At 36.3% G+C, this 17088-nt stretch overlaps 1 protein-coding gene across 10 annotated transcripts in view; it reads right to left on the bottom strand.

Moving 5' to 3' along the window:
- Window positions 1–1946: 1946 nt before the first annotated feature.
- Window positions 1947–17088, bottom strand: part of STARD13 (StAR related lipid transfer domain containing 13) — a 799642-nt gene continuing 784500 nt past the window's right edge. For all 10 annotated transcript variants that reach the window (XM_007495305.3, XM_056825164.1, XM_056825162.1 and 7 more), the window contains 3 exons: window positions 16869–17086; window positions 7060–7236; window positions 1947–4376 (listed from right to left, as the gene is read on the bottom strand). In XM_007495305.3, coding sequence (XP_007495367.1) covers window positions 4259–4376; window positions 7060–7236; window positions 16869–17086 — 513 coding nt within the window. In that variant the 3' untranslated portion in view covers window positions 1947–4258. The remainder of the gene's footprint in view (window positions 4377–7059; window positions 7237–16868; window positions 17087–17088) is intronic.

Consider the following 17088-nt stretch of genomic DNA (forward strand, 5'->3'; position numbering starts at 1 on the left):
TTTCATTGGTCTTCTTTTGTTTTACATTGTAGTAAAGTTAAATACTTATCTTCTTGTTCTTCTTACAATGGGCAAACCATCAATGTGAAGTATTTGATTGGCTGTGACACAAATAGAGATTCAAATTGTGTCATTTAGTACCAGACAGTAGGAGTAATGAATGGGAATTGTAAAGAGGCAGTTATAGGCAGAGTGTAAGGAAAAATTCCTTCACAATTAAAGCAATCCAAAGTGGAAACCACTGGACAGGCAAAGGTTGTATGAATACTCACTGTGTATTATGGTTGAGGCAGATCTCTTTCAGGACTAGGTAGGTCCAGATTCTTCTTCCCAATCAGAATAGGTGATTCTTTCAGTTCTGTGTATCAGAATACCTGCCTTTCTTTTATATCTTTTGTTCACAAACTTTTTCAGTGTTATCAACTCCACTCTAAAACTAAGCCTTTGTCATTAAGAACAAAATATGAGTAATTGATGGATGGGATATAAAAAGATTGCTTGGTGTGTGATAGCATAATCCTTTTATGTGTTTTCTGGAAAAAAAATGAGTGATAAAATACCATTAGACTTAAATGGAAAGGTTCTGATATGCTATTTAATTACAGCTATTGAAATCTAGTTTAAGTGACATTGACAGCATTTCCAGGATGGTGGTCAGGTCAGTGGAGAGTTGGGTACCATAGTAGCTATTAGATTACCATAGATTCAGAGTGAGAAAGGACTATAAAGACCATTTAACCCAACTTCTCTAATTTTACAGGTCAAAATGCGTTAAGAGCTTAAAATGACTTGCACAACATCATATTGGTCTACTGACTGCACATCTGGTGACTTTCTATTTCCTTCCATGTCAGTCTTTCATTATTCTGAAATGGAACACAGCAGAAACATGTAGGCCTTGTGATAGACTGTTGCTTGTTGTTTCAGAACCAACTAGGTATATTCAGGGATAATCATTAGAAACACTCTGAAGGCAGGGACTATATTTTGACTTTATCTACAAGAGGGAGTACAATGCTTTGTACATAGTAGGTGCTTAATAAACATTATTAGCAAAATTCTAATACAAGGCACTACGGTATAGTGGGTAGAATTGTCTTTGAAGTTGGAAAGATCTGTGTTCAAGTCCTATCTCTAACATGCTAGACACCCCTGTCTCTGGATGACAATTTCTCAATCCACTAAGCATCTTTGTATGTTGCAGAAAACATGCTAAAATAGAGTGTTAGAGTTTCCATATCTGGGAAGAATTATGTATATCAGTGAAACAACAAATTTAGTTGCATAACTAGACTAATAATTGTATGTTGAACTGAGTCACTAGAATGTTTGGCCATCGGGCAAATGATATAATTTTCATTTTTTTTTTGTCCAGAGCAACTTCAAGAAGATTGTTTTCTAAGGCAGAGAAAAGGATTATATGCAATGAAATCAATAATCCCCAAAGTTCCACTATAACAAAAGCATGGAGGGCACAAATTATATGAAAAATAGAGTAGAAACCTACAGATCTCATGTGTAGTTTTTTCCACTATTAAACCCAGTATTATCTTGAATAAATCTCTTTTGAGTTATACTTTTCTTTTCATATATAGGGGATTAAATTTAGGTGAGTATTCACTATCCCTTAAAATATTTTTCTTCAATTGGAGTTGTTTTTAAAGAGATGATTTTTACCATAAACACAAGAATCAAAGAATGGTGAAAAAAATCCCCATCCAAGACTTTAGTGCATCATATAAAGCCATTTTCAGGGCTTTTAAATGACTATTTGATAGCAGTGAGAATGATGGTGGTCCATTTTTGAAAAACAGGTAGGAATTATACCATATCATTTGATTTTGTTCTATCAATTGAAATATATGTGAAACAATCAAAGAAAATTCTGTGATCACCATTCAGTCATACACCATAAAACCTAACATGGATCACAAAGGAAAGGGAAATTCTTTAGCATATATAAATTTATTTGTCTTGGCAATTATTTATTTACAATTGATGATTGATACCAACTGAGGTAAAAAATATACATGAGGTATAAATATGAATATAACATTAAAAATGCAATGATCGTATTGTATTCCCAATGGCAAGATAACAATGAAACAAAATACTGTATAGTGTTTGACACAAGCTTAATGCACGTTTTTTAAAGAGGTGCACCATGTTGTTAGGCAGTTTAGAGATGTAGGGAGAATGAGAACAAAGTTAGGTAATTTCAAAAGAAGGAACATCAGGCATAAGCTTCTGTGCCCCACTTCTGATGGCCACTTTGTTAATTATCCTCCAGATACTGCTTGACTAGCTTTTTCCTGTTTGTATCTAACATTAATTACATGTTTTCCTTTTTTTGTCCCTTTGGATGAAGCTTGTCCAGTAACTGGATAGTTTGATGTCATATAACACTTATTTTGATGTAGACCATCAAGGGTCTACGTGGGAAGTTAAACTTCACGTGTTCTGGCAGAAGCTAGTCTGCTTGGCTCCTGGAGGGTGGCCCAAATGACAATAGCATATGATAGCCTTTCTTTGGATGCACTGGGGAAAAGATACCCAGGTGCCACTGGGGCAAGGAAAAAAAAAAGGTCATTTTTTAATGACAACTGCCTTCACACCCGGTAAAAAAGAAAAATGCAGCAAAGGTTCCCTTATAGGTGACTGAAGCAATTCAGTCCTCATACCTTTAATACTTTTAATCTCCTCAATACAATGCCTGCATGTTGCAGACAGCAGAAAAACAACATTAATGAAAGCAGATTTGAAATACTTGAAGTGAGTAAATGAAGCTTTTTTCTCTTTTGCCAATTGCTGGATGACTTGCTATAAGAAAAATGTCTCTAACTGAATCCAAATAATAATAAATTCCTTTTGATACCATTGGCTGAATGCATTTAAAACAAACAAACAAAAAATAAAGAAAAACCATTGGCATTGGTTTTCAGTCGTCTTCTGATTAGACTATACAGCAATAAATAAGGTTGGGGCAAACATTTAGGTAGCTTGAGTTGACTAATGAAGAAACATGATATTAATAAACTTGTATATTTTTCTAAAACTAATTTAGGAGTATATTTTTTGGTTTTATGTTAATTAAAAACCCACTCTTTCAATTGTAAAACTTCGATGAACTATATATTTTAAAAGCATTATATGTAATAAAATATGAATTCCCTGAAAGTGTAATGGTCCAGTTCTCTTGAATGGCCATTATTTCTCTTAAATTGGTGTCCTTGTTAAGAAATCAGTGCAATATATTGGTAAGAAAATGTTAATTAAATGTGACCAAAAAGTCTATTAGTCAAATTGAATTAAATTTATGAAAATTATGAAATGTCTCTATGAAAGCTTTAGAAAAAGTGTAGTTTCTTTTCTACTTTATGTATAAAAAAGCTATAATATTTCTCTCTAAATCTGGGTGGGAACACTGCCTCTGTTTCTATTTTATGAGGAAATATTTTACACCATGAGCTAGAATACTCATCAGTATCTCATAGTTCCCTGAACGTGGGCCGATGAACATTGGATCATTGGCTCTTTTTTACATTCTAGTCCCATAATGGCTAATTACTTGTCAAGAGTGGCTTTGTTTTAATGGAAACTATTATCTTTTACTTATCTCAGCCAATACTTCATTATTTTTTAATTAATATGAGCTGAAGGTTTGTATAGAAGAGAATGACTGAAATGATTTTCCTTTGGTTAGGGATCTTTTGGTTAGATATTACAACGGGCTACATAGGTCATGTCTTAGGGCTGCTAATGGTGGCTATTGCTTAGACTCTGTTGCATTGAAGAGATCCCAGCAAGATCAGATAAGTAAGGGTCAAAATGATGCAGGTGCTTTCGTGTTCCAAACACTCAATTATAGATATATGTAATATATATATATATAATAATTACTGTACAATATATATACAGTATATAGAGATATACACAAATATGTACATATTCTACACAGAAGTTTATTTACAATTTAAAATATGCTTCGTAGAAGCGCTTAAATAGCAAAATTAGGCAATGCACAGATAATAGTCTATTTAATTTTAAGTAACAGAGATACAAAGCTCTGATAAAAGAATATCTATTATATTAGTGACGAGCACATCTTCCAAAGATGACTTGCAGACGTCTCTGCCCTCTGGTGCTTTCCGGCCACTCTTCAGTCTTTCCATGTCAAACACTTTCCAAATCTTTCTCTCTCTTTTTCTCTCATTTTGAGAAGGAGTTTCTGCTTTCTCTTCTTCCTTGCCCAACCAGTTCAGATCTTAGTTTCAGGACCCTCAGCAATAATAGGCTGAAAAGAGTTTCTTATTCTGGCTACTTCGGCTGCACAAAGATGTCCAAAGCCTTTGTTGTACCACTCTGGGGAGTGACCTCTGGTGGAGGGGAAAACAGAAAAAGACTTGAAATCAACAACCCAATGAGAATTGCCCATCGTGCTTTACGATGGCTGATCTTGGATTGCTTTCCAACACATTTGCTTGAAATCTCAGAAGACTACCCAAGTTTATGAATATTTGCTGTTTATTAACATGGGATGGGACAGAGCAGAAGGAGCATCCCACTTGAAGTCAGACACTTCTGGGTACCTGGGGAGCCTCCATTCTAGCTGTGGGGTCTTGGGCAGTTATAGGAGAAGCAGCCTCATCCCACACTGGACAGAACACTGTTCTTAGAGTCAAGAATACCTGAGTTCTAAATATGCCTCACAGATCTACAGTTCTGTAACTCAGGGCAAGTCATTTAATGTTTGCCAGACTCAGTTTCCTCCTCTATAAAATGGGGATACCATACCTCACAGGGTTGTTTGGGGGAATGAGACAGTATCTGTCAAAGCACCTTTCAAACCTGAAAGTGCTAGAGCTGTTATCATTATTGTCAGAGGATCACGGATTTAGAGTCAGATGAACTTCAGAGGTCATCGAGTCTAACCCTCTCATTTTACAAATGAAGAAACTGAGGTTCAGAGATATTAAAATGATTTTCCCAGAGTCACACTGCTAGTAAGAGTTTGACATAGGATTTAAAGTAGGGTCTTCCTGATTCCTTGTCCAGCTCTCTATCAATTATAGCATGCTGACTCTCTAACCAAATAGCTTTTAAATTGGCTCCCTGCCTCTAGTTTCTGAGTGTCATTTTCTTCAACTATAAAATGAGGATCCTACGATTTATGATAATAACTTCACATGGCCATGGTGAGGAAGGTGCTTCATTAACCTTAAAGTGAGCTATTTAGTCTGTCCTCATATATGGAGAAAATGTTGTTTTGTTTTTTTTTTTATCAAGAAGCCAGCGTATGTATTTTCTAGTCAATTAATCAATATTTACTAAGCCTATGTGCCAGGCACTGTTCTTAAAAAAAAAAAAAAGAGGCAAGAGCCAGTCAATGCCTTCAAGCTTAAAATCTATTGGATGAAACAATATTCAAACAAGTATATAGAGAGGAAGCTATATGTACGAAAAAATAGGAAATAGGAAATAATTAATAGAGGGTAAACACCAGAATTAAGAGAAGTTAGGGAAGACTTCCTGTAGGAGGTGGGATTTTGGTTGGGATTTAAAGGAAGTCATGGAGGTCAATAGTTAAGAGCAAAGGAGGGAGAACATTCTAGGTGTGGAGAGAACCAAAGAGCAGGGGGTGTAAGATTTCGAGTGTCTTTAAAATGATACTAATTCCTTAGGCAATTTTCAGATAAAGAAGTCAAAACTATTAATAAGCACATGAAAAATCTCTTATAATCAGGGAAATGCAAATCAAAGCAACGCTGAGGTACTACCTGATACCCAGCAGATTGGCTAACATGACAGCAAAGGAAAGTCATAAATGCTGGAGGGGATGTGGTAAAGTTGGAACATTAATGCATTGCTGGTTGAGTTGTGAATTAATCCAACCATTCTGGAGGGCAATTTGGAACTATGCCCAAAGGGGGATAAAAGACTGTCTGCCCTTTGATCCAGCCATAGCACTGCTGGGTTTGTACCCCCAAAGAGATAATAAGGAAAAAGACATGTACAAAAATATTCATAGCTGAGCTCTTTGTGGTGGCAAAAAATTGGAAAATGAGGGGATGCCCTTCGATTGGAGAATAACTGAATAAACTGTGGTATCTGATGATGATGGAATACTATTGTGCTCACAGGAATAATAAACTGGAGGAATTCCATGTAAACTGGAATGACCTCCAGGAAGTGATGCAGAGTGAGAGGACCAGAACCAGGAAAACATTGTACACAGAGACTGATACACTGTGGTACAATCAAATGTAATGGACTTCTCCATTAGTGGCAATGCAGTGACCCAGGACAATTCTGAAGGATTTATGAGAAAGAACTGTGGGAGCAGAAACACAAAAGGAAAACAACTGCTTGATCACATGGATTAATGGGGATATGATTGGGGATGTAGACTCTAATGATCACCTGAGTGCAAATATCAATAACATGGAAATAGGTCTTGATCAATGACACATGTAAAACCCAGAGGACTTGCACACCAGCTATGGGAGGGTGTTGGGGGGAGGGGAGGGAAAGAAACATGAATCTTGTAATCACGGGAAAATATTCTAAATTTATTAAATAAAATTTTCCAAATTGAAAAAATATATACTAATTCCTTCAGGCAAAAAGAGTTACTACACTCAGTGTTTATCATTTACTAAGCAAAACACCATGCTGTGGAGTACCATGAAGGTCTTTCAGACACAATTCCCTGGATTTAAATGAATTGGCTTATTAGAAGAGGAGGAGGAGGACTGGAGATGCAGTGGGCTGGGCAGATATTTCTCCAAAATGCCCAGCAACGATGGAAGTCCAGGAATGGAAGCAAAGGTGAAACTGAAGAGAAAAGCACTGAAAAGCCAACATTTGGTGAGAGGTGGGAGAAGAGACCCAGGAAAATCAAGAAGAATCTACTCTAACAGCAGAGAAGGGGAATTAGGAAAGTAATATGATGGCATGGGGTGAGGGACAAAGGACCAAACTCCAGTAGTTTCACTATGTGAATCAGTTCTGATGGCATTTGAGGCTCTGTTCAGTTTGCTTCAGGGACAATATACTTACTTGAGATCAATCCTGCAGATGTGTGTCAGCCTGGACTTGCCAGAGCCACAAGGTTCTATAAGATACTGAGAATCCATCACGACAGCTCGCACGCCACCCATCAGATGGGCTTCTTCATGTTCCACAGAGATAGACACGAGCGTACACATTCCCTTTGGCAAATCAGTCTTCCAAGTCCTTAAGAGAAACAACACAGGACACTGTAGCTGAAACTGTGATAGGGAAAGCAAGCACCAAGCCCAAGCTTTTTGCTCTATTCTAACATCTAAGACAAAACAAAGAAGAAACTCAGACATCCATATTGAATGCTAGAATTTATATGAAGCCCAAACTTTTTTTTTTCTATAAGTTTATTAGGTATGTGTGTATGTGTATATATGGGATAGAGACAGAAAGGGATTTCATTGGTACAAAAAACTCCTGGGTGAGGAAATTCATTCCTCCACTGCAGGCTGACACTTCCCTTGTAATTTATAATCTTAGAAAACAGCTTAAAGCATTGAAAGGGGAGGTAGGAGGCGCAGTAAACAAAGCACTGGTCTAGAGTCAGGAAGACATCTTCCTGAGTTCAAATCTTGCCTCAGAGACATACTAGCAGTATGACCCTGGATAAATCACTTAATCCTGCTTGCCTCAGTTTCCTCACTCATAAAAGGAGCTGGAGAAGGAAATGGCAAAACTACTTCAGTATCTTTGCCAAGAAAACCCCAAATGGGGGTCACAAAGAGTCAGACACAAATGGACAACAATTAAAGCATTGAGGAGTTAAATCACTTGCCTAGGATAACACATCCAATGTGTGTGTATCTGAAGCAGGATTTGAACTCAGATCTTCCTGGCTTCAAGACCAGCTCTCTATTTACTCTACCAGACTGCCTTGCTTATGTGTGTGGGCAAACCCCACTTTTCTCACATACATAGCTTAATCAAGACAAAAAATAAAATAAAAGCTGTTGAGTGCTAAAGCTAACAATGAACTATAGTTATCAATCTTTTCCGCCACAGATCTGGGTCTATTACTGCCCTTTTCCTAAATGTCCCAGGCTTAAAAATAACTTGCCAGCTGTTAAGAATGTTTTCAACTTCAGAGCTTGGAAATGGGGATGAAATTATACGTGATAGGAAACATTTGTCAGAGCAGAACGGATTCCAGCTAGACTTGTATTAGCTGTGCCCAGGGACATTGCTTCATCAGTTGCCAGACAGCAGGCAACAATGAGGCTTGGGGAAGGCAAAGAACTGAGAAAGAACATAGTGGATCACAGATGTAGGATAGAAGGGACATCTGAGATAATCTGGTCCAATTCTCTCATTTTATGGTTGAGGAAATTAACCCAAACCAGTTAAATGACTTGCAAATGTTTGAGGTAGGACTTGAATTTGCATCCTCTGATTCCAGAGTCAGAGAGCACTTTCAACTAAATCATGTTTCCTCTATGCACAAGAAGACCATTGAAACAGAATTATGAGAAGGGAGCTCATTGAGAAGAAAAAAACAAGGATAACCTAGGAAGGAGATGATTACAGGAAACAGAAAAAGGAGCCCAGGTTTATTTCAGTTCCATTCAATTTGGCATTTAAGTGCCTTTTCTGTGCCCATCACGGTGCCAGGCACTAAGCTTGCAAAGGGAAAAATAAAGTAGTCTCTTACATTAAGAAGTTTCTATTCTATTTGGGAAAAATAATATGTATGCAGATAATTAAATACAAAACATGAAAAATTAGATACAAAATAATTTCAGAAGGAAAGAACCTTTTGTGGGGGGGTGTGGTAATGTCATTATTGGAAGAATATTTGTCTTTTCATCTGAATCTAGTTCTTAAAATATTTTTTCACTTAAAACCATTACTCTTGATTTTGGTTAATGAACTACAATTAATATTTCCATAGCAAATAAGATTTTCACTAAAATTTTTAAAAATTATTTAACATTCATTAAAATGAAAATTGAGTTCTTAATTCTCTCCCATCATTAAGTCCTTCTCCTCCCCATTAAGGCAAGCAAGATGATATCCATTATACATGTGAAGTCATGCAAATCCAATTTCCATGTTAGTCATGTAGCAAAAAACAAGGCAAAAAAAATAAAGTGACAAAAATATACTTTACTCTGTACTCTGAGTTCATTACTTCTCTCTCTGGAGATGGATAGCAATTTTCATCATGGGTACTTTGGAATTATTTTGGATCTCTGTATTGCTTAGAGCAGCTGAATCTTTCACAGCTGGTCATCATACAATGTTCTCTTGGTTCTGTGCACTTCACTCTGTTGTTGTTCAGTCATATCTTACTCTTTTGTGACCCCAATAGGGGTTTTCTTGGCAGAAATACTGGTGTGGTTTGCCAGTTTCTCCTCTAGTTCATTTTACAGATGAGAAACTGAGGCAAGGATGCTTAATACAGCTAGTGTCTAAGGCCAGATTTGAACTCTTCTATCTGCTGTGTCACTTAGCTTCCTATCACTTCACTTGTCATCTGTTCATATAAGTCTTTCCAGATTTTTCTGAAACCATTCCCCTTATCATTTCTTATAGCACAAAAGTATTCCATCACTATTATATATCACAACTTGTTCAGCAGTTCATCAAATGACAGCATTTCTTCAATTTCCAATTTTTTGCCAACACTGAAAAAGCTGTTAAAATGTTTTTGCATATATAGGTTCTTATTTTTTTTTAAATCTCTTTGGGATATAGATGCAGTAGTAGTATCACTGGGTAAAAGTGTATGTATGCACTATTGCATAGCCCTTTGGGTATAACATCAAATTGTTCTCCAGAAAGTATATATATCAGTGTACCTATTTTTCTTCCAGCATTTGTCACTTTTCTGTTATGTTAGCAAATCTGAAACATGTGAGATGGTATCTTAGAGATGATTTAACTTGCATTACTCTAATAATTAATAGTGGTTTTGAGTATTTTTTCATAAAATTATTGATAGTTTTGATTTCTTGTTTTTCTGAAAACTTCCATTAATATCCTTTCACCATTTAACATTTAGGAAATAGCTCTTTCTAAAAAGTAAATTTGTCTCAGATAATAATATATTTGATAAATGAAATCTTTATTAGAGATGCTATAATTATAATATATATTTAATATATATATTATATATATTGAAAAATATATATATATAATATATTAGAAATGCTATAAAATCCCCTCCACCCTGTTTCCCTGCTTTCTGTCAAATTCTGGCTGCATTGGTTTTGTTTGTGCAATTAAAAAACAACTTATAATTAAATTATCCATTTTACCTTTCATGATCCTCTCAATTTCTGGTTTGGTCATGGACTCTTTCCTTTATCCATACATCTTTCATATAGTTTTTTCTCCATTCTCCCTGAATTTGCTTATATCACCCTTCTTAAATCATATACCCATTTTTACTTTATTTTGGAACATGTTGTAAGGTGTTGATCTATGTCTAGTTTCTGCTAGACACTTTCCAGTTTTCCCAGTAGTTTTTGCCTCTGAAGCATGAATCTTTGTGTTTATGAAACACTAGTTTATTGTCATTTATTTTTGAATATAGCATACCTACACTATTCCATTGATCAATCACACTATTTCTTAACCAGGATCAGATTGTTTTGATGATTATAGCTTCCTAATACAGTTTGAGATCTGGTATGGCTAGGCTACCTTCTTTCACATTTTTTCCATTAATTTCCTTGTTATTTTTTACTTTTTATTCTTCCAGATGAAAACATTTTTTCTAGCTCTATGAAATAATTTTTGGTAGTTTGAAATAAATTAATATAAATAGACTTGTCATTTTTACCATGTTGATTTGGCCTACTCACGAGCAATTAATCTGACTTTGTGTGAAAAGAAAGCATTTTGTAATTGTGTTCATATAGTTCCTGTGTGTTGACAGTTAGCCTTCCAAGTATTTTATTACTGTCTGCAGTTATTTTAAATGGAATTATTCTATCTCTTCTAGTTGCATTTTGTTGAGAATACATAGAAATATTGATGATCTGTTGAGTTTACTTTATATCCTGCAGCTTTTCTTAAGTTTGTCATTATTTCAATTAGTTTTTTAGTTAATTATCTATGGTTCTTTAAGTATAATTATGTGCAAATATATCTGCATAGCATAATAGTTTTGTTTCCTTGTTGCCTCTTCTTATTTCTTCAAATTCTTTTTCTTGTCTTATTGCTATAGCTAGCATTTCTAGTACAGTATTGAATAATAGTGGTGATATTGGATATCTGTGTTTCTTGGGAATGCTTCTTATTTGTCCCTCTGTAGATAATGCTTGCTCTTGTTTTTTTCTAGATCCTACTTAAGACATTAAGAAAAGTTCCATTTATTTCTGTGCTAGTGTTTTTAATAGGAATGGGGATTTTATTTTATGAAAAGATTTTTTATATTTAATGATATAATCATATGGTTTTTTGTTTTTCTTATTGATATGGTCAAATATATTTATAGTTTTCCTAATAATGAAATCAGTTCTGAATTCCTGGTATAAATTGTACTTAGTCATAGTGTACAATTTTTGTAATATAGTATAGTTCCTTGCTAACATTTTATTTAAAAATTTTTGTATCAACATTCACCAAGGAATAGTTGTCTTTCTTGCTTCTGCTATTCCTGATTTGCACTAGAAATGAATAAAAAGTATAGTGATTATGACTGGCCAGTTTGAGGCCATATTTTAGTTCCCCTTCCCTTTGATCAGTCAGCCAATTAGTACTTATTTTTTAGCACCCACTAGCCAAGCGTTATGTAGAACATGGCAGTTGAGTTTTGAAGGAAAGTATGAGTTTTAAGAAGTGGAGATGAGGAAGAAATGCATTTAACCTTGAAGTTCTGCAAACGAAAGGCAGGGAGATGACAGATCAAGTGACATGGGTACCATACAGAAAGAAATCCAATTTGGCCAGATCATGGAGTGGATGGAAGGGGAATAATATGCAATAATGTTGGGAAGGCAGATTGGAATCTAGCTGTGCAGGATTTTAAATAGTAAAGAGAGATGTTTGTATGTGGTCTGAAAGATTCTTGATTGGAGCTTATTGAGTAGAAGGGTCAGATGAATATTTTAGGAAAATCACTTAAGTAGTTTTTTGAGGGATAGAGTAGATAATGTAGATGCTAGAGACTGGAAGACCAATTAGGAAGCTTTGCAATAGTTTAGGGCACTATTACTACATAGACATCCTCCCTTGTATGTTATTCAGCCAAGAACGAAATCAGTCAGTTAACATTTATGGACTTGCTGAGTGCAAATCTTCGTAGTAAATGACAACTCTTTCACTCAGGTGTGATGGGTTTAGGGGTATGAGAACATTAATTCTTTTAAAATACTCATTCTATAAAAAATCAATACAATTCATTTATTAGGGTGAGCTATTTATATTTTTTATTTGCTTTGGTTTACTTTAGACATTTACAAGATACATTGTTAAGTGTTCAATATTTTTTAGATTTAGGAATTTTAAATATAGGAATTGAATGAAAAGATTAGCAATTTTTTAGGTTGTGGTTGGAATTTTGCACATATGATCTGTTTTCATAGTTTCCCGGATGTTTACATCTATAGATCCCACCAAGACTACAAATTCAACATATTTAGAATGGAATTTTTTGTACTTCTGTCTTTTAGATTTCATGATCTTTCTGTTAATGGTACAGGGATCATTTTTCTTCCAGTCTCAAAAGTCAGTGATCTTCAACTTCATCTCCACTCTTACCTCTGACATTCAAGATGTCCCCACGTACAATAAAGTTTCTTCTTGTGGCATTTGTCTCTCAAAGTTATATAATCTTTTCTGTTTTTTTTTTAAATCCTTATCTTCCATCTTGGAATCAATAGTATGTATTGGTTCCAAAAAGTCAGAAGTGCAGTAAGAGTTAGGCAATGGGGGTCAAGTGACTTGCCCAGGGTCACACAGCTAAGAAGTGTCTGAGACCATGTGTAATCTTTTCCATTCCATTCCATTTTTCCATTTTCCATTCTATTCCACACATGGGTTCAGGCTCTTCTTACATCATCCTTGGACCATCACAAAAACTTGCCTTTCTATCTCTTATCATCTCCCTCCTCCAATCTATAGTATCATTTCTCTGATCAAAATCCTCCATTGACTCCCGATTGACTACCAAAGAAAACGCAAACTTCTCATCTGGCATTACTGCTTCATAGTCATCTCCTACTGGTATAAGGAAAACCACTCAGGGTTACACATGCTCCACAGGGTCCATGACTATTCCTTTCTTTGTGCAGAATGGCCCTTTCCATTCTCTGCATGGAATGAAAGGATCCGAATGGGTAGGCACTCATTGGGTCCTCTAGCCCAACCTCTACACCCTTCCTCCACTATATAACTGACAAGAAGACATTCAGCTTTTGACGAAAAACTCCCATTGAGAGGAGCCCCACTACTTCCCAAAGCAGACTCACATTCTGGATAGCTCTAACTCCCTTAGGAAGCTAATCCTTACAACCAAAGACTGCATTTGCTTCTTTGAAGTTTCCCTGCTATTTTTTTTTATTTCTGCCCTCTGGGGACAGATAGTCTTTTTTTCCACAAGCCAGTTCTCCAAATAAATTCTTGAAGACAGCTATCATGTCTACCTTCAGCTTTTCTTTTCCAGATTCTTCAACTGATCCTCCTAAAGTATGATCCCAAGGCTCTTCATTGACCTGGTTGCCCTCCTCTTGATACTCTACAGATTAATGCTATTTTCCCTAAAATGTAGTACTCAGATTTAAATAAAATATTCCACAGGTGATTTGGCCAGGCCAAGTTCAAATCATGATAATCTTGAAATTGGTCTCTGTGACCCCTTAAAAAAGAAACAAGTCAACTTGTGGGAGATGATCATGACTGAATACTTCTGTGCTATAAGAAATGATGAAGGGGGATGGTTTCAGAAAAAAAAAAACCTGGAAAGACTTATATGAACTGATGCAAAATGAAGTGGGCAGTGGGCAACTGGGTAACTCAGTGGATTGAGAACCAGGACTAAAGACAAGAGGGTCCTGGGTTCAAATCTGACCACAGACACTTCGCAGCTATGTGACCCTGGGCAAGTCACTTAACCTCCATTGCCTATCCTTTACTACTCTTCTGTCTTGGAATCAATACTTAGATTCTAAGACAGAAGGTATGGATTAAAAAAAAAGTGAAGTGAGCAGAATCAGGAGAACATTGTACCCCCAAATAGCAATATTGTAATGAAGATAAACTGTGAGTGACTTAGGTATTCTCAGCAATACAACGATAAAAGATCATTCCAAAGGACTTATGATTGAAAATGTTATCCACCTCCAGAGAAAGAACTGATGAGAGTCTGAATGAAGACCAAAGCATATTTGTTTGAAAAACTTTTTCTGAGGGTTTGTTTTTGGTCTGTTTTCTTTCCCAACATAGCGGATTCAGAAGTGTTACCCATGACTGCACATATAGAATCTATATAAAACTGCTTGTCTTCTCAAGGAGGGGGGATAAGAGGAACAGAGCGAGAATTTTGAACTCCAAATTTAAAAAAATATCAAAAATTGTTTAAACACGTAATTGGATTTTTTTAATTTTAAAAAGGAAAGATGCTAGATTATATAAAATAGATGCTGCTTTTACCACAACTTGTATGTGTATATGCCCACACACATGTGTATATATAATCTTTCTGTGTATATCTATTTGTATGCATATATGAAGATATGTATTAATCTGCATGTGTCCACATACATATGCACATGCATTTTTAAGACAGAATGAAAGTTCCTTCAAGAAAGGAACTATTTCATTTTTCTCATTGTAGCTCAATCCTGGCATGCAGCAGGCACTTCATAATGCTTGTTGACTGATATGGACGGAGAAGAGAATTAGTGTGCTGTGTGGGTTTTAAAGTTAATATACAATAACTAAAGTATTATGTTTTATGAAGTTTATTAATAACAACTAGAGTAAAAGCTACCTAAGCCACCCAGCCCCTTGGGAAAGAAAAGACTAGAGGGAGGAGCTACAGAAATTATAAAGTAGTAACTTGATCACACCAATATGGTGGTGCAGGCAAGGCATTCTGGGTAATGTAGTTTTAGGGGTTCAAAAATTTCCAACTATACAGCTGGCTAAAGGTAATCATTCCTACCACTTGGAGGCCCTCGGTAAGCTTCAAGGGAACATTACAGGAGTAAAGAACCATAAACTTGAAGGAAGATTGAGCAAAAAAGAGAGTTGAGGTGAGGAGCTCTGACTGGGGAGTCAGTTCCTAGGTCCTTCCTGGGGCTTTAGTCCTCAGTGACATTCCTGCAATATAGTGAGAGAGCGAGAAAGCTTTGCAGAGTCATCTCTTCTCTGCTCTGCCCTGATGAAAGTAAGGAAACAGACTCCAGATTTCATAAGATGATAGCAAATAACGAATGCTGAGAAGTCATATTTATGACTGCCTACATTCTCCATCTGCGTCCCAGAGATTTTGGCTAAGGTCGCTGAGACAAACACGTAAGTTTATAATGAGTGAGTCCTTAAAAAGTCATTGCAGCAGAGAAACAGAACCCCCCCCCCCCCAGGCCAAGGTTCCCGCAAGAAAGGCAATCACGTACAATTTTTGTTTGCTTTCAAAAAATAATTTCATGTATGAAGTATTTAAAAATCCATTTGGGAGTGGCACAACTAATTCCTTTACACTGACAAGTTCTGAAAATCCATACTCCGTGGGAAGCAGAGCCCAAAGCGACTTGTTTTCCACCAGTGAACAATAAAAGGGGGCTATGCTGATATAATTATATTTTATTAGGTTCTTCTAGTATCTTCAATCATTCTCCCTGATGTAATCTGACTCATCAGACCATTTACACTATGAAAGCTGCAGATCACTGGATAGGCATCTAATTCTATTCCCAGAAAGCAAAGGTCTGGAACGAACTCCCATAAATCAATCGAAAGCAAACTTTCAACAGTTAGACAGCAGACCGAGGGCCAGCTCCATGATCTCCTAAAATCTTGAATCACAAAGACTGCAGAATAGTTATGAGTACTTAAGGCTGTGTCAGTATTTCCAAGCAAAGTAATTAGCCGTGAACATTTGGAGCTACAAACTCAATTCCTGTCATAGACTTGAAATTTTCCTGGGTGGGTAGGTGAGTGGGGGTGGGGGAGGCAACAAAATAATGATAAAAGCCAGGCAGGCAACATTTGAATAGTTAGGCAGTATATACTGATGGACAGATAGCAGTTGTTAGGAGGACTCTGTTCTAAGGAAGTAAACAATATTTCCAGCCTAATAAAGTTGGTGGTGTCTATGTAAGGATCAGGGTTATGAGGGAAACTAGGGCAAGACTACAACTATTGGAAAGAAAGAAGTGGTTTAGTTGTTTTCAGCTGTGTTGGACTCTTTGTGACACCATTTGGGTCACAAAGAGATAATAGTGTGATTTGTCATTTCCTTCTCCAGCTCATTTAACAATTGAGGAAACTGAGGCAAGCAGAGGTAAGTGACTTGCCATAGTCACAAAACTAGTAAGTATCTGAGGCCAGATTTGAGCTCAGGTCTTACAGATTCCAGGCCATGTACTCTATCTGCTATGTTAGTGTTAAAAATAAGAAAAATTACTGAATAAAATACTAGCAAATTCAGAGATCAGAACGTTTAGTTTTTGGAACAATAACAACAAAAACCATGCTCTCACACACCCAAGTTGAGCACAAGTTCTGATGGAATGAAACGTTGGCAATGATGGACAAGTGATAAATAAAGGCTGGTAAAATAAATACAGGTACGGTTAGTACATCTAGTAAGGAAAGAAAAGAAGGGGAAGGTTCTAAGGGAGGAAAAGCAGCCTTACCTCAGAACCACAAAGTCTCTAGAAGGATGGGGAGCCATGCTATTCAAAACATACTGATAGATTTCTGTCTGTTTGTCCAACGTCTCCACAATCTTCCATTGCACAAAATCCTCATCCCAAAGATGACGCTCTCTCAGCACTCGGTTCAACACTACTGAGGGGGGAGCTTCTACTTCCACAGAAGCCTTCCAGAGCCTCAGTGGGTTTCCATCTCCAACCT

The sequence above is a fragment of the Monodelphis domestica genome, chromosome 4, assembly GCF_027887165.1.
Source record: "Monodelphis domestica isolate mMonDom1 chromosome 4, mMonDom1.pri, whole genome shotgun sequence".
NCBI lineage: Eukaryota > Metazoa > Chordata > Mammalia > Didelphimorphia > Didelphidae > Monodelphis > Monodelphis domestica.